At 38.1% G+C, this 23,114-nt stretch overlaps 1 protein-coding gene across 1 annotated transcript in view; it reads left to right on the forward strand.

The window, feature by feature from the left end:
- LOC149410947 (protein takeout-like) overlaps positions 1 to 23,114 on the forward strand; it is a 64,700-nt gene that overhangs the window by 24,098 nt on the left and 17,488 nt on the right. Inside the window, exon 3 of the mRNA XM_089647493.1 lies at positions 10,422 to 10,555. Coding sequence (XP_089503619.1) covers positions 10,422 to 10,555 — 134 coding nt within the window. The remainder of the gene's footprint in view (positions 1 to 10,421; positions 10,556 to 23,114) is intronic.

Below are 23,114 nucleotides of genomic sequence, written 5' to 3' on the forward strand. Positions count from 1 at the left end.
GATAATAATAAAGCGAAAATAGTACAAAATATTTAATAAAACACGAATCGTTTAAAATAGAGCAAAAATCACTTAACAAATGCTTTACTTGCATTTGAAGTTACACTGCGAATTTTTCATACCTATTACATATTAAATAACAGAACCAAACATGTTTTTAATAATTTTCAGAGCTTAGTTTTCGTTTTTTTTCCAATGACGGAATTGCATATAATTACCGTTTCGGCATAAGAAATGTATAAGTATTATGTTAAAAAATAACATATATTTTTTTGAAACTCAAAAACTTAAAGATTTTAAGAGAAAGGGTTATAAATTGGTAGAAGTTGGGAATGCGGGGGCTTAAGTAACGTGAATTTTTAATCGAAATTCGTAATATTTACACAATAAATGCAAATTGCGCCAAATAACAAAAACGGGGAATTATTTTCCAAACGGCCTCCTGTGTAAAGTTACAGTTAACAATAATTTATTGTTATCAAGTTTACTTGATAATTCCTTCGGAAGGCGAAACAGCTGTCCCACATAATAACATTTTATTTTTTGCACTATTGTAATAGTGTACATTAAATTACATTATAAGTAACTTGCAAATAATAATAATTAATTTATTTACTATAAATAGAGGTTGCATGTGAATTCAAGTTGCCATTCTGCTTGCCTGGAGATTTAACGATAAAGCCCTATGTCAATACGATATTGAAAAAATCTTTGGTCAGATAGCGATATTTGCGAACACGGTCAGAATGCGATTTCGACAGTCGGTAGACAAAATCCGCTGCTTTTAGCGTGGCCTTCAAGGTGTGGATAAGTTGTCAATATCCACAACTTTTTGAATAATTTTGTTCGTTATGCAAAATAACTGGCTTATTAATTAATTCAGCTTCCAGCTTCGAGAAATAAATGTTGTTTGTTATGGCTAATGACCTCATGCATTAATTAACTCCCTTTATAGAATGTACATGCGAACTGCCAATGTTTATTAAAGTTAATATTTAAATTCGACATTGTCAATTTATTAGTATATTTAACTTTTAGGTAGCCGTCTGACGTTTACGAATGTCAATTCGTGGAGAGAATTGAGAGAGAACATCAGTCTGGCTATCAACAGCGCAACCGTGCAAGGAAAATCGGTATAAAAGCATACGCCTATCGATCCGATTTTTTAATGTGAAACTGCACAAGAATCCCAATTGTTCCCAACCGTCTGCAGCCAATTGAGGTATTTTGTGAGGTTGAGGGGTAGGAGATGGATAAGAGCAAGGTGGAAAAGTACCTGGCTATTCAGATCTGGTCAACTAACACGACCAAAGCCATTTCAAGCAACATTTCAATTCTTAATGGTGGTCTTACACCATGGCTATACTGAGAGTATCTTCCACTCTGAAACGTGCCGAAAATATACTATTTATTATTTTTGATGAGTAATTTGTGAAATGACACAAATTAATCTAATATTTGCGCACGCTAGGATTTGAACCCGCGACCTCCCGCTTGCTAGTCGAGAGCTTTACCCCTCGACAACGGAGGCCGTCGATATTTATACGGCGTCGTGTGAATTTATCCGGTACATAGAATTCTACTTTATAGCGCTATAGGATGACTTGTATAGCGCCGTTTTTGTGCAAAATCACCTCAAGGGCGCTGTACAAGCTCATAATACATTTCTACAGTGATCTATGTTATTACTAACTTTTTATGGAGATAATATACAGTACAATACTTACCTGGTAGGTCACTTGAGATTAACACTTAATTTACATTATCTAATTGTTTATTAGCGAAATTTAGATAAAGAATATAGGACATAATGGGAAAATTGAATATAACTGGACTTTCTCTCAGCTTAAAAAGGTAAATTTTTAGTTTAGACCTGAATTCTGTTGGACTTGTTATGGAATTTAGTTCCGGAGGGAGTTTATTCCAAGCCTTCGGCCCAGATACTCCGAAAGCGCGATCACCAAACTTAGTATTTGGCTTGCGCTTAGGGTCTATCAGTCTGCCTACAGCTGCTGATGTTGCTGATCTAAGAGTTGACTGCCTCAGACCAGTGTTTTCCGAGAAGCATAGTTCAGAGATGTAGGGTGGGGCCATTTCATTGATGGATTTAAACACCATCCAGCACAGTTTGTACTGGATTCTTTCAGGGCACTTGAGCCAGTGAAGGTTACGAAGGTATTCCGTGCTGCTGCATTAAACACTGATTGAAGTTTGTCAATTTGATATTTTGGAAGGCTGACATAAATGCCGTTGAAATAATCATGTAGTTATCATGTAGATAGACATTGCATTTACGTACACTATAATAATTTAACTTCAAACAACACTGCAGGCGCCTTGTCCCAAATAAGCTATAAGTGCCAATGTTTTGTCTATACTTTCAACTGTCAGTAGCTAGCTAATAGGTCGGTATATACTCATTATCTAAGTACCGTCTGTTGCATGTTGGGTTGTTGACCGCAAATTATACAACTGTTCTGTGATGTTTGTTTTGTAATAGACGAAAGTCATCACCGGGTACAGCATTATATTATCTTCATCCTTTATACACAGAGGCGAATCTTCCCTGTGTTCAATGTGTGCGGTGCACAAGGGAGTTCAAACCTGGGGCAGACTTTAAAATGATGATAGCAATTCAACATCTTTTTTGATTTACACAAAAGTTCCGTTCTCATGAAACCAACATCAACTGTGAATGAGTGTTCCGCTCACTGAATGAGAGATGGTTCAATAGAATGAACAGAACGAGAAATTATTAACGTCACGAGATGATTCGAAGCTAAAGTTAACAAAAGAAGACGTCGGGGATGCCTCGGGAATATATTGAACGATAAATTGGATTTAATACTCTTTCTGGCTACCCAATTTCATGGCATTTTAAAATTTGAATCCTTGTTTCGACTCTGCTCATGCCGAGATCATCGCATGTTTCCTGATGATTATTGTAAGCATTATCTAGCAGAATTTTGATGCAACGTATCATTATTTCGCGTGCTGGATGGATGTTGCCCAATTGTGTATTTTATCATTTGAAAGACAAGTCATCATTAGTTTTGTGTTTCCACTTTAACCAACGGTGATGCCACTAGACAAGATGGTGTAAATAAATTTAAAGGAAAATGTTGCCAAAACTACAAATCTATAATTTGATTTACACAAATTACTAATTTTATAATAAACGTAGCAAGTTTAGTGACAGAAACAGCAGTAAAGAGTCGTTTCGGTTAGTGCCGGACTACTGCCTAGGCCTTGGAGTACCCCAACCAAGCGGGCCCCAGGGACAGGTTTTAATTTTATTTTTTAAAACACGGAGAAAACTTGAGATAAAATATTGCTAATTTATTAGGAATCTCTTCAAAATATTTTTAATACGGTTAAAAGCGGGATTGTAGTTCTTCAACGACCAAGGTTTCCTAATAGATTTGAAGTAAAACACGAACTTTTAGTCATTGTATATTATGCAGCTGCATGAACACGAGTTCCGATTTATTATGAATGTACTAAAAGTTTATTAGGAAACGGGCTGCAATCCCGTTTTTAACTGGATTTTAATAAATCAACAATACTCATTTTTCTCCGTTCATTTACTTATTGAATTAGACAGTACACGTCCCCACCGTCCTCCTACCCAACCCCCTTTAGTCACAAAAAATCTTTATCAACTTCCTTAATTAACCGTAATTGAGATTTTATAATTTTATTTTATAACACGAAGAATATATAATCAGATATAATTGTAATGTTTTCATTTCATTTTTTAATATGAACACCGCAAACAAGAGTCTTAACTGCTCCCAACCTTCTGAATGAGGAGGGGAAGGAGGAGGGGAAGGAGGTGGGAAAGGGGAAGGTGGTGGAGTACCTGGCTATTCAGTTATTGTTACCAAACACAGCCAAAGTAATTTCTGCGTTTAGTTTTGATGTAGCCGTCAATTAGCGGATACCAAGAACTATTGAGCTTAGCCCCGAAGTACACATCTGCCCTGATGGCGGACAATGCAATACTGTCCGAAATGTTGGCTAAAAAGGGAGGTAGAGCAACACGGCATAATACCCCAAAAATAAATCCCTATAAGACAGTTTAAAAGTTCACTGCAATTAAAAACCAAATTACGTCTTTTTTAAAATACATCTGTTATTATAAAAACTTACTTTTTTGGGTTGACTTTTCAATTCATTTGGACTGAATTGAAAAATAATGACTGCAGAAATATTGCAATGATGTAACGAAGCATGAATAACAAGAAAAAATTATCTCACATAATAATGCCAATACCTGCAATTAACAATTTGTTCTCTCCTTGACTTACATTGACCTAATTAAAATGGACATCGATCTTAATTAATCCTTTTTATTCAAAACACAATTATTAATAATTATTGATGAAACTTACTTAGTAACCATCTCGCCACACATCTTTGTCTTGGCAAACAATCCTTGCTTCATTTACATTCATGCAACATCTCACGCATACATACGTCTGTTATTCGAGGCGCGTTTGTTCTTTTGAGGAATTCATTTTTTTTAGATTTGATCTTTGGTTTTCGAGGAAATTGAGTCCGAATTTAGATTTTGATAATTAAATTTTTTTTAATTGTTCACTAGGGGGTTAATAGCTATTTAATGTCTTTTAAAATGCGCCGAAGCATGGAAAAAGGATTTTTAACCCTTTAGTTGGAGAAAAAACAAAAATATACAAAAAGCAAAAACCAAAGTGATATAATAATAATAATAATATTTTATTCCAGAATGTGGGGAGGTTAGTGCAATCCCACACGTTCCATATAGATATACATTTTCTTTGTACAATAGATATAATAAATTATCAAATAAGGACAACTATGCAGGGTGTGGTCTTGAGCGCGCTTGGGCCCAGCGCTCACTCAGGAGTGGCGCTTGGTGCTGGTAGGCTGCGGTCACCAACGTGTTGGCGGAGGCCATTAGCCGCATCCTGGCTCCAGTGACCCGGTGTCTCATCAGGCCGGCAAATCCATTCAGTCCTAGTTCCGTGAACATTTTCGATGCGCTGCTGTATCTTTGGTATCCAAATATGATTCTACAGGCGTCATTATATTGAATTCGAAGTCGTTCCATCGAGCAAGTTTGGTAGTGACACCATGTCTCACACGTATACAGGCCAGTACAGAATGCGTTGAACAGTATTTTTTTAACAGTATTGCTGCATTTGCAAAATCTGCGGGCAATCATGTTAGACACTATGCTTAAGCTTCTCCTTTGTCGTTCGATATCGTCATCGTTCGATAGGTCTTCATTAATAATGTGCCCCAAGTATTTCACGTTCGAACATGTATTTATTTTTGCCTCGTTAAGGTATACGGGTAGCATCTTACTTGTATCTTGACTTTTTCCGTGGTGGAAAGCAATCAATTCCGTCTTCTTCGGGTTGTACATCATATTATGCTGTTTTCCATATTCTTCACAAATGTTTAGGAGTAATCTTGATCCCTTGATCGACGGAGCTAGGAGGATCATGTCGTCCGCGTAGCTTGTATGATTCATACATATACTGTTAACACGACAGCCTGCTCTGATGTCCAGGTGACTTTACAACTCGTCCATGTATACATTAAATAGAATGGGGGACATACACCCTCCTTGCCTTACTCCTGACCGCAAATATATCGGCTGGGAGTATGTACTTGCCCACCGTACAACATTTCGGTGGATATGAATTCACCATTTCCCCCTTGCACTATGTGTTTCTGTGGGGGTCAATCGGCGTAACTACCGGTGATTTTATACCCGAGTACAGTCACGCTATTAATAGCCAAACCAATATTATTGGCTACGTAAATGTTAAAAATACTAATAAATTGTCAATATCGAATCTAAATAATAACTTCAACATACATTGGTCATCCGCTTGTACTTTTTGATACAAAAGAGGTAGTTAATTAGTCAACTTTTATTTCTTAATGCTGCAACGAAATCAATTGATCGCGTATTAGATTTAATTACGTCTATGGATCGTTATATTTTGTCTTGTATTCCTAGTCGGCACATGGAGTTTAATAATGGCAAGGATGGCAGGACTATATATTTGTATATTTGACAAACCTACTGAAAACTAGAATCAAGTTTATAAATGTATAAAAAAACATTTTTAATACGTTTATTTTGCTACGCATGCAGATTGCACAATACACATCGTACAGTAATCCAATAATTAAAATTGACCTTTAAAACCGTACCGTTACGAGTGCATCGAGAAGTTGAAGTTTGTCCCCTACTCAACTGGGACCTTCAAAAGACAATATGTTCGAGGTCAAACACGTTCTGGACACAATACACTGGAATCGATTTCAGTGACCTAGACACACTTCTTATAATCAACAAACAATCATGACTGATGAATACTTGGAGCAGGTGGATGAGTTTTTGTATTTGGGAAGAATGTTCTAGAGAGATGGGAAGGCTGACAGAGATATTGAAAGAAGGGTAAATGCAGGTAACTCCGTTAATGGAGGACTGAACGCAGTTGGCGCCAAGAAAAATATGCCCAAAGAAGCGAAGGTAAAGGTCCACAATGGAGTATACTAACTACTCTGATATATGGCAGTGAGGCATGTAACAGGCAAAGGATGGACGAAATTAGACTGAATGCTGTAGAAATGAGATCTCGGAGGCGTACGTGTGCTAAAACCATGTATGATTGAGTGAGAAATGTAGAGATTAGCAAAGAATGCAAGACTGATGTAAACGTAATGAGTAATATTGTAGTAATGAATGAGCGAAGAAAGGAGTGTAAGGAAGAACATATGATGAAAATGTGAATAATTATTTTTATAAGCAATAATTATTAGCCTGAAACACTCATCCACATTGAAAAATCTCCTGATAAAAGATACATGACGCCAACGGGACTTGAACCCGTGTCCTTTCGATTTCCGGTCGACAGCTCTGACCACTGAGCCATGGCGGCTTATCTCTTATCCACGAAATAATTCAATATATACTAGTGTTTCATTCAACAATTACTGCTTGTTACATTTTTTCACCTGAAACAACCAACTTTATTTTATATGAGAAAGGCATTGTAAGTGCTAACTCTCTCACTAGATGGCGTCGAGACAAATTGTCTACATTTTTTGGTGAAAATACTAGTAAGCGCCCCTGAGGTGATATCTCACAAAAGCGGCGCTATACAAATTGTCCAAATATTATTATTATTATTATTATTAACTTGTCAAATATTGATTATTATTTTTTTGATAAACTAATGTTTAAGAAAAGATTTTTTGATGAGTGTTTCAGGCTAATAATTATTGCTTATAAAAATAATTGTTACCCTTTGTGCGATGCATAAAAAATCTTGTCTTAAACATTAGTTAACCAAAAAAATAATAATGAAAATGTGAATGTTAGAAGAAGTCGGGGATGCCCGAGGAAGACATGGCACGATCGAGTGAACCAGATAATTGAGACGGGCCGATGTACGAATGTGAATGAGGTAAGAAGTGTGTGCCAAGACCGAGTTGTTTGGAGATGCGTTCTCTCTGCCTACCTCTGCGAGAAACAGCGTGATGGTTAGTTAGTTAGTTAACAATCATCATCATCATAAGCACTAGAAATGTGAGATATTTTCAACAACAGCCTTAATCTATTCGTTCCGTACGTATAGTACGGAATTGGATTGAATCATCGATAAAATATTGTATTTGTTTGCCTTTCTTGAAAGAATTGAGGTTTCAAACAAACAAAACTATCTATTCAGATTCATATTGCGTATGTACGGGCGCAAACAAATAATTTGTCTTAATATTGTAAAGCAATACCTTGCAAAAAGCGTATTTTAATAAAATAAATTAATTAACGCCATCTATAAATACGTAGAACATAACGAGCGTGGCGTTTAACCTATAATTATTATATATTTATATGCCAATTTTTGCATTGGATTTTGGAAACTCGTTCACGCGGCGGACATTTTGCATTTTGAAAGGCTAATTTTGTGCATTTTTTTGTTGTTCAATTAGCTGAAAAATTAAAACCGCTGAATTTTGTATCTGTCTACAAACTATCTTATACAGGATAATTAATTGGTGTACTCTTAATAAATTTTATCTTAAAATGAATAAGTGTCATACGTATAATAAATCAGCCAATTATTTATCCATATGAACTTAATAACTCAACCCTTTCCTCTGTCGAAGAAATTAATAACCTGGGCATCATTTTCGACTCTAAATTAAACTTTATATCTCACATAAACGCAATTAATAATAAGGGAATGAAAATGCTTGGATTGATTCTTCGAAACTCCAGAGGCTTCACGTATGGTTTAACCTTGAAAATTTTGTATACATCTTTCGTTCGAAGTCAATTCGAATATAACTCCTCAATCTTGTACCCCCATTATAAAATTCATTCAGATTCAATGGAAAAAAACTTAGCACAAATTCCTAAGACCCATTAATTTTAAACTTGGTATTACCGTTGAAAGTATAATTTTTTATTACTTAAAAGGAAGCTACAAGCCGAAAGTGTGTACATTCTTGGTATACCTTATATTGTAGGTAATAGGCATTAAAATCGCTTGACAAACGGAGTCTAGAAACGTTCGTTTTCAGGGATAAAACTGTTTTTCATTTATTTTGTAAATGATTTTATAAGAAAGCAAAAAAGTTAATCAATTGAAACTGTCACTAATAATCTTAGCTATAATACTGTATTTTTCAAAGTTGTTTCCTTTACGCGTTCATACATTTCTATCAAAAAATATTTTTTTAGTAGTTTACATTTATATTTTTTATTGGGTAATTTATTTTTTATTTATATTCTACTCAAGCGCAACGATAGGAAAACCTTCAATTTATTTAAAGCACATTTTTTCGTATCTATAATGAACACTAATTCGTTATAAACATTAATCAAAATAGTGTTTTAGCATTAAGCTTCGCCATGAAAAAAATAAATTTATTAAAACTCTCAGATCGAAGAATTATATCCGATTTCATATTTATGTTCAAAATTGTAAATGGTAAAGTAGACAGCCTTGATTTAATTAACCTGATTGAATGTAATACACCTACAAGAGCTACTCGTTCTAAAACCCTGTTTAATTGTAACAATTATAGGACGGAGTATTTCAAACATTCGCTTGTAGGTACCGAGATTACATGAAGTTAGTAATAGGTACGCAGATGTACTTGTACTTGTACTTGTTTATAGTATTTTGTATGTACTTGTATCTCCTTCTAGAACTTGTATTAATTTTATACTTTCTATCGTCATTTTATGATCAAATGCCACAGTTAATTGTTATTTTTGTTTAAATTATTACTAGTGTTTGATTATGCTTGCTTTCTGTGATGTGTAATTATTGTGTATGGTATATTTATACCGTTTATATTAAAAAATAAAATAATATATTTAAATATTCAATTTGTTGTTTTGTTGAAGGGCAAGGGTTTGCATTTGAATCGCGGAAGTGTAATTTAGTCAGTTAATATATTTTTTTAAATTTATGTGTATCGTTAAATGGCTATAAGGTATTATAACTTCCTAAATCACAGAATACTAATGATCTTCAAAAAAGGAAAACAAGTTATGTTCGCTGAATATGCATTAAAATTAAATTTAGGTACTTTAACCTTTAAAGCGCCAAAAGTATCCATCAGATACGAAAAATTTGTATCCGTTGAGCGCCGGCGTATCCAATAGGTTATCTGAACAATACTTTCTGTCTGTGGAATTTTCACCGTATCAGTTTTCAGAAGCTCGACATCCCTACGGATGTAAGTTACATATTTATATTTAAGATTAATAAAACCAGTACCTTTCGGTTTAAATATTTTATGTAAAACCGTTTGAAAATTTTATAAACCGTTTTTCAACTGTAAAGTTAGCAGTAAGCCTCAGATTTTATTTTTCTAGGCGATGAATTATTAACTTCCCTAGGGATCCCTCTAGAAACATCTTAGAGTTTAGTAATACGTTCATCAGAAATTATTGAAATTAACCCACGAAAAGATCAATTTTCAGTCCTGCTAGGGCATACTCGACTGTAGGTCCGTCCATTACGCCGGGCCGCGTGCCGACAATTGTTTGTAAACAACTTCATTACTTACATCGTTAAGATTCCTGCTTTATTTTAGAAATTTGCTAGGGCAAACTTAACCGCAGGTCTGTCTAATACACCAGAACCGCGCGTCGCATATTTTCGTGCATGGCTTCTTCCGACTTTATTTTAGGTTATTGTCTCATCTTAAGTTTGCTTTGAGAGACAGGTACTTACGTGCTTCAAGTTGCTTTCTGTTAGGAACCCTGACAAGATAAACCGACTTATAAACTTCCCGAGTATACTGAAATACCAGCCAAAAAAGTTTTATCTGAAACAAAGTACCTATTAAATTTGATTACAAAAACTATAAATGTACCAACGTGTATTGTGTTGCAGGCTGAGCGAAGACGGCAAGCCCTTTGAGGCCCGCGTAAAGATGCCCCAACTGCGCATCGCCTCCCGCTACACCAGCAGTGGGGTGCTCTTCATCATTCCAGCTTCCGGCAGCGGGAACTTCAACGGACTACTTGGTAACATCGCATTCTTCATCCTATTATTAGTCGTGTTCTTTATCTTCAACTTTAGCTTCTTATTTATAGAGATACCTACCGTTTTATTTTCTTCTTTCCCCGCATGCCCTACTTCGTATTGTTCGTCATATTTCACTTTAGCTTCTTATTTAGGTACTTCTTTTTATCTCATTCTTCTTACTCTATTTCGTCTTGTTCTTCATCCTTCACTCCTTTTCCTTTATTTTTTTGTTAACATTCTTCTTTTTCTACTAATTAATCTTCTAATTTTTCTCTTCTTTAACCTTATTCTTTAGCTTTTTCCTGTATCTTCTTAATTTCATCATTTATCTCCTTCATTATCTCTTATTCACTTGACTCATCAATTTGTGAGGCGTATTTGGGTACCGCCGCTCCAGGAAATATTCTTCGATAACCAACACCTGCGCCATAGGTTACCCAAAGTATTTGGGTAACTTTTGTGACTTAGCAGTGGTGATTTATCAATGTCTTGGCGGCGGATGCGTGAGCTACCACTGCGCGACGGGCTTGATCGCGAAAGACTGGTTGAGGGAGGCTTTTTGGCCTTTTGACTCCAGCCGGAATATCTCAGCCCATCGCCTTGAACTGGATTTGGAGGGATGGATTCATACGTCACTCCTGGACACACTGATCCCCGGATTCCTACTCACCTAAGATACCTTTTTAATTCCCAGAACATCCTTCCTTTCCAATTACCATTTTTCCCTCCTTCCTTAACTTAGGACCCTCCAGCGTCCCCTAAGGTGACATTGGTGAAAACTCAAAACATCTTCATTTTCTTTCTACGTACCTATCTCAAAGACTTGTTCCGTTTTGTTCCTCACCTCATTTATCTTGATCTATCTAAATATTTATATAAAGAAGAGTGTTTGTGGCGGCGTGGCTTTGTTTTTATGCCTTGATTACACTAGACTACATGAGATTTAGAAAACTACCCTCCATCCACTTTTCCCACAACTCAAAGCAGAAACTTGATGAATGCACACGTGACGTTTAAAATAAGAGGAAAATTGCTGTCTGCATCTGATTTCTAAAAACTTTGTGGAAAGCCAAGGTAACGCCTGAGACTTCAGCCAGTTTTAAATAATTTTGAACAACACATAATAGTGGCAAAAAACAGGCTTGACTATCGAAAACATGGCCAGACTGAGAGTGTACTTTGTATCTTTTTAACTTGTCTCGAGGAAACTTTACCTCTCCTAAAATGATTATTATTATTTATAAAATATAATAATTTCATATCATTGCGAATCACTCGTAGAATAGTGTAGAAGGCTAAAAAACCGCCAAGGTCAACATTGTAACAAGCAGGGTTGCCAATGCAATGTTCGAAAACACCCACAATGGATGTTCAAATTCCCCATAAGTTCCTTAAACTCCAAATTGAAACAAAAATCTGTGGAAATTAGCATTTATTTTCTATTATTTAGTCATTTTTAGATTTTCTCTTTAGGCTTGAAAAATAGAAATTGCTTGAAAATTTGCTGCGATAGTAAACGAAATAATAGTACATTCACACATGTAATTTTAAATATTATATTTTAATGTGGTTGGATAATCAAGAACTAAAACTTTTTTTAAATATTGTTATTTTTACATTTTTTCTGGGAATGTTAGTTTAGGCGTAAAATAAATCAAAAAGCCTCTAATATTAATTTCGCATTGCAAAGAAACAGATTTTATGGAACTTTTTGACATTTATTCGACATGAACACAGATTCTAGTGTTATAACAACATACTAATACCTAGATTCTAGTGTTATAACCCCATACTAATACATAGATTCTTGTGTTATAACAACATACTAATAAACATAGATTCTAGTGTTATAACCCCATACTAATACATAGATTCTTGTGTTATAACAACATACTAATAAACATAGATTCTAGTATTACAATCCCATACAAATAAACATAGATTCTAGTGCTATAACCCCATACTAATAAACATACATTCTAGTGTTATAACGCCATACAAATACACATAGATTCTAGTGTTATAACCCCATCCTAATAAACATAGATTCTAGTGTTATAACCCCGTATAAATCTCACAATTGACCTCTATAAACAAAATATTTGAATGTTTGAAATATTTGGAAATCCATCTGTTCTGTTTTAAAAGTGTTCATAATATGTTTTAATTGTTTTTTAATTAAATCGTGAATGTCAGGGGAAATTTCCCTACATTATTGGGAAAAATCGAAATCCAGCGATTTACGAAAATTACCCAAATTTAATGTGACATTTTTAATTTGTGTTCGAAAATGTTCGTTGTAACTTCGGATTTAACGAGGGGATATACTGGTATCACAGACATAGGAATTAATAGACGAGAAGATAATGGCGAGGGGTAAAATCAACTGTTGAAGAACGAAGGGAGTGAAGCTGACTGTGATTCGTCAATAAATCAATCTGACAGTAAATAGGCATCTCGCATTATAATATCACCATTTACTTCTTAAAAGTAAAATCTGCTTTTGAATGAATAGACATTTTTACATGGGAGCGCAAATTACTCGCCACGTTATGAACAAATTTGCGAAGTCCAAATTCGGCAAAAAAATTCGGTTCTATTTTCAGAGTCGAATATTTCGTTTAAGTATTTAGTTAAGACACTTTTATAAATGTTCATAATTTACTTCCCAGCAACCAACCAGCTTTGTGTTTCGCGTCCAGACGTTTCTCGATGTGATAGTAACAACTGATTCATATTATACGATGTGAATATGCTTAAAATAAAGTAAAATAATACTTATATATGGAATGTAATACGACAATTGGGTTTATTCTCTTTTTCACATCTATTTTTACAAGTTTTCATAATACAAGTCAACATTTTGCCGTGTTATTTCGTAAAATGAACCGATGATGCCTCGACCATAGTTCGCACAAGAATGATGACGTCACGTTTTCAAATTTCACTTGAGGCCATACGCGAGCACAGCCGGCTCCAATGGAACCGGTATGGGGAGTGGGGATAATACGCTTTTAATCACTTAGGGCAGGTCTACTAATATTCATATGTCTATGACTGGTATCAATTCCATACGATCTTAACCCTTCTATGGGCAATGTGGCCTGGCCAGGCCATATAAGAGGTGTGAGCTATCAAAATAGTTTTAGATAAAGACAGGTGTGCAAATAGTGTGTATGAACGTATCAATATGTTGTATATAATGTGCAGAGATGTGCTTTATTTCAAATAAATCCATTTCAAATGGAAATGCAAAATGGGTATTTTCCATTTTGCATTTTAAATGCTTTTCTAAAAACCATTTTCCATTTTGCATTTTAAATGCTTTTCTTCAACATTCTTCCTACTATCTCCATTCATCTTTTTTTCATAAGCCCCAAATATCAGTCGGTCCTCAACCTCGCTATGAGAGATAAATTACATTTGTCAAGTTGCTCCCTGGTAGGAGCCCTGGCAATTGAGTGATACCATTACAAAAATACTGATTCAAATACTGAACATGGGGCCATGACGCTGTAATATTAAATGTTAGATAGCAGTTTCTATGTTTTTACGTTGGCAACATTAGTCCCGCGCAAATTTTTTGTGGTTTCATTATATGTAGTCGTGGTGTTTTTGGATTTACCATCATGTAATATGTTTGTTCTACATTGATGTCCATTATTAAATGACAAAATTGTTTTAAAATTTTATAATTATTTTAATTGTTTGACCTGAGAAACCATTTTGTATTTTCAATGCATTTTGAAAATAGGTATTTTGCATTTTGCATTTGAAATGCTTTTCTAAAAACCATTTTGCATTTTGCATTTTCAAATGGAAAAGTTTTGACCCATTTCCATTTTGCATTTCGAATAGTTTTGGGTACCCATTTGCACATCTCTGATAATGTGTATATAACTGGACAAACACCCTGTTTGCGCGCACACTACCAACGATGGCAAGTCCTTCTTTCCATCAGAATTCTGGCCAAGTCAAGAGACGTGAAAAGATAATCGCAGCATACTGTTCGGCCGGTATAGCGATACTTGCAAACTAAATCCAACACCACTCGTGCGCCTTGATTCACTTCACGATCAGCATCTGGAAACTTTCCGATGTAAATTTGACCACTTAGCGGGTAACAGACCCACCAGACCGCTATTTAAGGATTGTTCAAGTCCTTGAATTTTTTGACTTAAATTATTATTTTTTATTCTATCAGCTGAACGTAACCTCATTGGCAATTTCACCATTATGAGTTGTATAGAATATTGATATGGCTTGCCAAAAAGTCGACGAAAAAAAAATCACATTTAAAACCAAAATGGCCTGACCAGGTCACATTGTCCATCGGAAGGATAAGTCCGTTCTCATATTGTAGAACCTCCGCATTTTACCCACAAAATACCCAATCGAATTAAATTCTCCGCAAATTAGAGAATTCTCACGAATTGTCAACCCTGGTTATTTAGTATTTGGCCTCGACTATTTTGTTGTGATATTTTTTCTCGGTCTCCCGGTCAGCAAACTTCTTAAGTACCTACTTACTTCCAATGTGCGTACTACACTTTTAAATTAGAGATTTGTTTATTGCATACCTACATCCTTTTAAATTGTAATAATCTTAACTAAGTTACCTTACTTAGTTAAGTGGTCGAGTGGTGAAGATCATCGACTTCGATTTCGGATTTTGCGAGTTCGAACCCCTGGGTGGGCTGTGGTATTTTGTAATACATAATATTACATTATTTTTAATTTTATTAATCTAGAAAATATATAGAGGGGTAAAGTCCACAAACTTCGGGAAGTAATTCTATATGATGGTAGAAGGTAGATCGGTATTACAATGGAAGATGCTCTGAGGAACTAGCGTCATTGATCCCTTCGGCACCGGTGAATAGTCGGGATACACGCCAAACGCGCGCCCAACATTTGTACACAGTTGACATTTGTCACATGAGAACGGGTCGCTTCTACGATTCGTTCTTAAGTTCAACAGCTCGGCTGTGGAACGAACTGCCGGCCTCTGTGTTTCCTCCCTCCTACAACATGGGACTCTTCAAGACCCATGTTCACTCCTTCCTCTCCACAAAAAGACCCTCCACACAGCATCCCCAAAGATGACATAGGCCCTGAGGGAAATTATTTTCTTCAGGGCCTCCTGTGTGGAGTTAATATAAAAAAAAAATTTAAAAAAAGAAGTAAAAAAAAATATTCTTTTATTCGAAATTCCTTTCTTTGTTAAAAGTTATTTGTCTTTTTTACTTGTACTAACATGTAGAATCACCTCCCGAAGTTTGTGCACTTTACTCAGTATATACAGGGTGTCCGGGGGTAAAGTACGCTAACTTCGGGAGGTGATTCTACATGATGGTAGAAGTAAAACAGTTAAATAACTAACTTTTTTAGAAATTCCAATGTTTATTTTCCCCCACAAAAATATTTTTCCATAGAAGAATATTTATTTTCCCAAACTTACAATTCAACTTTTTAACCTAAAAACTACCTTAAAACGTATACCATACTCTAAGTGTCGCCCTGGTGGTGACCTGATCTGAATAGCCAGGTACTCCCCCACCCTCCTCTTCCTCTTCTCCTTCCCCTCCCCACTACATTCAGTCTCACAACATACCCCAATTGGGGATGCCTTAGTCTCACTGGCTCCATACCGGTGGGAGCAGTTGGGCCTCTTGTGCGGTATTCAGGTTTAAAAAAAACTGTACACAAGATTGAACCTCAAAATCTAAAATTGTTAAATAGGTAATTTTTAAATTCAGCTTGGCAAACTTTGGCACCTCAGAATATGGTAAAGCGAATTTAGAACCCTATACGACCAATATGACCAACTACAACAATGGTCAACTGTCAGATAAAAACAAAACGGCGATTGTAATGTTAGAACTTCGTCATCATTGATGTATTATACTAGATTAGCCCTGTGTAGTTAAATTCATTTTCAAAATAACGCCACGTAGCGTACGTCACAAATATGGAGATGAACTTAACAACCCAACTCTGTTTAAACTCCTTGTACAAGCGTTCAAACTCGTAAGCGAAACCACGGAGAATTTGTTGTCAGAGGTGTTGTAATATTTGGAACGGGGTTATTTTTGTGATTGAAAAAATGAACTTGCCCAGCATAGCTGGGAAGCAAAATAGACCAACAAAAGGTAAAACGCAATGCACAGTGCCCATTTCGCATTGCGTCATAATGCGTGGGCCTTTTCATAAATGTGGATGTGAACCAAACCAAAATTGTATTGGGGTTATTTTTAAGTGAATATGCCGTGTCTAGTCTAATTTAGTCTATGTTCGTCATACAATTATTACGACTACAACACAGATGGCCCTAACAATTATTTTTGTCATAGAAATGATTTTGCATTCAAATGTCGTTTCCCAGCAAAGGTGACGATTCGATCTAGTAAGTGGTATATCTATGGTCGCACGTTGCACGCCACTTTCCTCTTCATCATCTCCTTCCCCTACATTCAACCTCACAACATACCCAAATTGAGGATGCCATAGTCTCACTGGCTCCAGACGGTTGGGAGCAGTTGGGACTGAATGTCATTTACACTGTGCTTATATATAATTTTACTTGAGGAACGGCTGCGGTACCTTTTTCATACAAAACTTAATTTTAAAACTGCCTAAAGAAAATATCTAGTAAGGATGCCAGCTATTTTATTGGTTGTGTTTGAAATTTTAAAATAAATGCCACTAAAGAATTTGTTTTTCCATGAACGTCGAAAGTATTATAATGAGCTTGACGGAACACAAATTTGCTGTGTATTTCATTATGTTAACAAAGTAAATTGGGCAATATTAATTAATTCATTTTTAATAACAACTGTTAACTCACAAAATATTGCTAAAGTTGTAATGAAAAATTAAATTTTTAATGGCCTATATTTTATAATTTAAAACACAAATAAATAAAACAGCCAACATCCACACTACATAATTATGTTGTCTCTGGGATTTTCTCACAAACTTTTTAATTCAATAAAACAATTGGACTTTTATTGTGATAGATCAGGGGTTCCCAACCTTTTGTACTGTAGAGCACATTCTAAAATGTCGGTAGGGTGGCAGGCACCACCTATTTTTAATCGACAAAATAGGGGCAGCAATCGCAATCAAAATGACAACAACGCGGTTCCAGGCGGAGAATGCTATTTGCACATCACTCCTTGTACACGCCGAAAACCCGAAGTGAGCCGATGATCGCCGAACCGATCGGGACGGTACGAGCACGTGACTACTGTCAGTTTGGTTGTCGGGGCCATGCTTATTGCTTTCACTGACAGAAAGAGCTGGCAGAGTCATGTGCCGTGTGTTTTGGCGTCTTCGGCGTTCATCAGCTCAGTTCGTGACGTTCGTTCACTTCGGGTTTTCTGCGTGTACGAGGAGTGATGTGCAAATAGAACTCCTCGTTCCAGGCTACCGTGAAGAGTGCAGTCTGGCTTGCCGCTCGACGAATTGCAACAAGTACTGTCAGCAGAGGAAGCACTCATACATACAATATCGCAAACATGCGTACATATTTAATAAACCTAGGCAATTAAAAAAATTAAAACTCTAACAAATAAATAAAAATAATTCATATTTTTAATTAATGTTAATCAAAAAATTCTTTCACTGTCGAATAGTGGCGGGCACATACGAATCGTCCCGGCGCACGGTGTTCGGAACCCCTGTGATAGATTGACAAAAATCTTATTGCTCGTTGGAATAATCCGGACCCCGACCTTGAGTTTCTCACCTTATTTATTATCCTGTTATTCTCTACAGTTAACGCCATCTATGGTTAGGTCACCTAGTAGACTAATTAATGCTATCTATGGGTGAGGTCATTTACGAATATCAAGGATATTACAATATATATATTAGCTATATCTTTAGATTTAAAAAAAATTATTCTGCTTGCTTGGGCATTTCGGCCTCAAATCAATCATTTTGTGTAAAAAAAACCGCATAACAGTTCCTTTTAACACTATATGGTCGGGCATTTTACCGCCAAATTGGGGGCAAAGCGTGGGTGTTTTTTTTAAATTTTAGCGCCAAAATTAGACTTTCCGCAAAATATTCATATCTTATGATCTATTTGATATTTTTCGATGAAACTTTCAGTGTTTTACTTTAAAAAGATGTCTCTATTTATAAAAAAAAACTATAACCTAATAGTGCTTCAATGTGTGATAGCATTCGAAACACTTTCCTTTATGCAGGGGCACATTGCAAAACTTGCTCATCTACCGCGTTTCACTGCGTAGTTTGTGAGCGGAACATACGCGACAACGATTTTATTTTTTTGTTGTGTTTCAAACTCATTGTATTGACAGGTAGATAGATCGGGTACCGCCGACAATAGAAAACACATGACCCCTGTATCGAACGCATTACGCAATGCTACCCAAAGGCCGCAAAGCAGATGTCTGACCATGTGAGGATAAGAAAGCTGTATTTACCCGGCCGGCGAGTACTGAGCACAACGCGCGCCAGGACTCAGTATTTACGTAGTATCCCCTCCCCGGCTCGAGAGCACTGGGCACATCGCAAGCCATGGACCCAGTATTTACGTAGCATCCCCTCTCCTTTGCCCAGGCGAAGCTAGGCCAAACACTGAACAGCAATGGTCAGCCAATCAGCGCAAAGCCACAATAATGCTAGAAATATTTCTCTTTTCATATATAATTGCGCAAATTAATGTTAGATTTGCGTGAGTCTCGCCGCAACAATGCTAAATAAAAATATACAGGTTGAAAGGCTGGACTCACGTCTATGTTGTAAAGTAATATTGAAATATGTAAACATTAATATTAAGTAGTTATAAGGATTTCCTCACACCAATGTCGGTCTGAGGACCCACTGATTCATATTGTACAATTTATTATAAAAACATTAAAAATGCTAGGGAAAAACAGTTTTCATGAGATGAAGCGGCGTAAAGAGTACTATTGAATAAATAATTTTAATATTGACTATTAAAGTCATATGAAAACACACGAAGCTGCACAAAAATGCACCTCGTTTACGCTGGGCATTTTAGACGCGCGCACACCGATGTGTGCACGCCCCCGCTAGTCCTATATATACTGCGCGTAAAGCGATCTCAACTCTCTCTCTTCCGACATCTACTCTGACCGCTTCACTCTGGACTGCTTCTCCCGCTGGAACTACTACAACCGCCTTTGACTTCTGACCTCTCGCTTCCTTGGACTACCTACTGCTCTTTCCTTGGATACACGACATCACAGCAACCGGAAAAGGCCCTGAACATAAAGCAGCTCACCGACTAGAAGATTCAGCACCCCTTATTTACAGTCAATGTAGAGGACTTGCGTCTGATACATTGTGTGGTCCTTCGCAGCCGCATTTTCTAGTCTCCAGCTGCCAAGATGACACCATCTCTACGCTCCGGGAAGAATACATTGGAGGGAACCGGAAAAGATGAGTCACAAGCCGCTGGCAGTACCCCGCACCCCGCCGGTCCCTCACAAGCCACTGGAATGGCGATATCGGACCATTCTCCGGTACAGATACCCATCCATGACTCATCATCAGACAGCGAGGCGTCAAATGCAGATTCATTCAAACAACTGCAGCGAGAATTGAGAGCAGAAAGGCGACGAAATCGGAAATTACAGGAGGCCCTCATCGCTTCAATAGCGGCTCCTACGAAAAAACAAGCGCCTTTAGTGGAACCTGACACACATACGGAGCAGGCAACCACACATCAACAAGGTGCCATGCAGGGCGCCTTACAAGGCTCCATGCAAGGTGCCGCACAACAAAACAGCGCAGAGTACCGGTCTTCAGCATCCAACACCACGATGCGAGGCCAAACAACCCCTCTGCAGCCTGCTATCATCAACACGGAGTATCCGGCCGCAATATCCGGACAACAGCCGACACAAAGTACAGCTCAAGGGGCCTCACAGATCCCCGCAGCATCCTACAATCCGGAATATCAGCCGGGCTCACCACATACACAGTTCGGCCAGACACCGCCTGCAAACAACACATACGCGACATTCCCGGGCCATCCCACGCAGGATGACACGGCGCGACAAACCCAAGACTGGGTCAATAATAGAACGGAACAAACGGCGCCAGCAAATTCGTTTCAACAGTTTGCGGCCTTTATGACCGAGGCTTTCCGCGCCTCGCAAAATGGCGGTACTCCGCGGCAGCAGCCCGAAGAAGAAAACCGCATGGCGTCCCTTATCGCACGCCAATCAAGCGCTAAGGACCTCCCACCATACTACGGAGACGCCGTAGAGTGGCCAGCATGGCGCGCTCAATTTTATCAATCAACGTCTACGTGTGGGATGACGCAATCAGAAAACCTAATGCGCCTTCAGAGAGCATTGAAAGGCAAGGCTCGTGAAGCGGTAAGTCCACTCCTATTGGACCCCACGCAAGTACCGGAAATAATGGACGTGTTAGAACATCGGTTTGGTGGTGCTCACACAATTGCATCACTGATGTTTGAAAAAATAAAAAAGTTGCCGCGGCTTCCCGAAGATGCATCAAACGACGCACTTATTGAGTTTTCGGGTACAGTTCAAAATGTGGTGGCCTCACTCGGCAGTCTTAAGTGTGATTATTTATCTAACCCCGCGCTACTAAGTGAAATTGCGTCGAAAATGCCTCTCGTCCTAAGAGTGGCGTGGTTGGATAAAATAGCCGATCAAGTGATAAGTGCGACAATTCAACAATTAGCCGCATTTCTAAAGCGGCTCACAAACGCGATCCCGCGCTCGGGCTTAGTTGACAATGCTCGGGTTCCAATACGACCACGACGGGAACAAGTATATGCGCAAAATTCTCAAACTGATACGGAGAGCGAAAAGTGTTCACAGTGTTTAAATTCGCACAAAATTCACGAGTGCCCCGTGTTTTTGGGGAAAAATATCCCCGGACGATGGGAAAAAGTAAAAAATTCCCGACTTTGCCATAAATGTCTAGACGCAAGACACCATACGAGAGCGTGCAAATACCGTGTGTGGTGTGGAGTGGGTTCTTGTCGGCTTCCTCATCATAAACTACTTCACGACCCGTCGCGTGTGAAATCATCTGCCGGTACCTCGCGCGATAGTGAAAACCAAACTGTAACCAGTACCACGTCGTATGGACATGAATCAGTGCTGTTGAAAGTGATACCGGTAACCATATGTGGCCCAAACGGGCAAGTGTCAATTTATGCCCTACTAGACGAGGGGTCAACTGTGACCCTTCTAGACAATGAAACAGCGGACAAAGTGGGAGCGAACGGGCCGATCCGCGGGCTCCGTATTCACGGGGCGAGTGGTATGTGTTCGTCAGATAGTACATCCCGGCGAGTTAAACTATCAGTGCGCGGAGACGGTGACGAATATGTTATTACGGCGAATACAGTGCGAAACCTGGACCTACCGCAACAAAACATAGCCGGTCGATGCCAAGTGAAACCAAAAATATTATTGGGACAGGACAACGTGCATCTCATCGTGTCAAGAGAGGTGCGTGAAGATACCGAGAAAAGAATGCTGTCCCGTACTGCACTCGGTTGGATCGCGCATGGAGGCGTTCATCCCGTAGAAAATATAACGCTGAGCATTATCGGCGAAACCGAGAGTGGAGACCAACAGCTCTCAGAGCTAATAAAACAAAACTTTGCGATCGATTCACTTGGAGTGACGTCAGCGACACGCGTAAATGCGACCATTCAGCGAGCAGAGGCTCTTATGGAAAACACCACTCGGCCATATGACACCGACCGGTGGGAAACGGGCCTACTGTGGAAAGAAGATAATACGCACCTGCCTGACAACAAACAGTGCGCGCTAAAACGATTATACGCATTAGAGAGAAAGCTAGCGAAAAATAATACATTAGAAGCAGCATATAAAATGAAAATTAATTCTCTGATCGAACGTGGATACGCGCGCAAATTAAATATTCAGGAGGCGGCCATTCCAAGCCCTCGAAAATGGTACCTACCGCATTTCGCGGTAGTTAATCCCAATAAACCGGGAAAGCTAAGAGTGGTTTTCGACGCAGCAAGCCGCTGTCGAGGTGTATCATTAAATGATAAACTGTTAACAGGGCCCGATCTGCTCTCCTCGCTATTGGGTAACATTTTGCGCTTCCGCGAAGGAAAAATCGCGCTCGCGGCAGATATTGCAGAAATGTTCTTACAAATAAAAATAAAAAGTGAGGACCAACCATCTCAACTATTTATGTGGAGAGCAACGCCAAATGAAGAGCCGAGCACTTACATGCTCACCTCAATGATGTTTGGGGCAACTTGTTCCCCAAGCAGCGCGCAATTCGTGCGAAACAAGGTAGCTGAGAAACACAAAGTGCAATATACCGCCGCGGCAACAGCCATACAGAAAAAATTCTATATGGATGATTATCTCGACGCCGTGGACACATCGGACGAAGCCGCCAAGTTGGTACGGGAGGTGAGCGCAATCCTTGCGAGTGGGGGTTTCCTGCTCACCAATTGGGCTTCAAATGACCCTGCCGCTATTGCAGAAGTACCCTTTGAACAACGGGCGAAATCGGCAATACCTATCAGCA

Source organism: Hesperophylax consimilis, chromosome 26 (assembly GCF_061612785.1).
Source record: "Hesperophylax consimilis isolate HC1 chromosome 26, BYU_Hcon_1.0, whole genome shotgun sequence".
Classification (NCBI taxonomy): domain Eukaryota; kingdom Metazoa; phylum Arthropoda; class Insecta; order Trichoptera; family Limnephilidae; genus Hesperophylax; species Hesperophylax consimilis.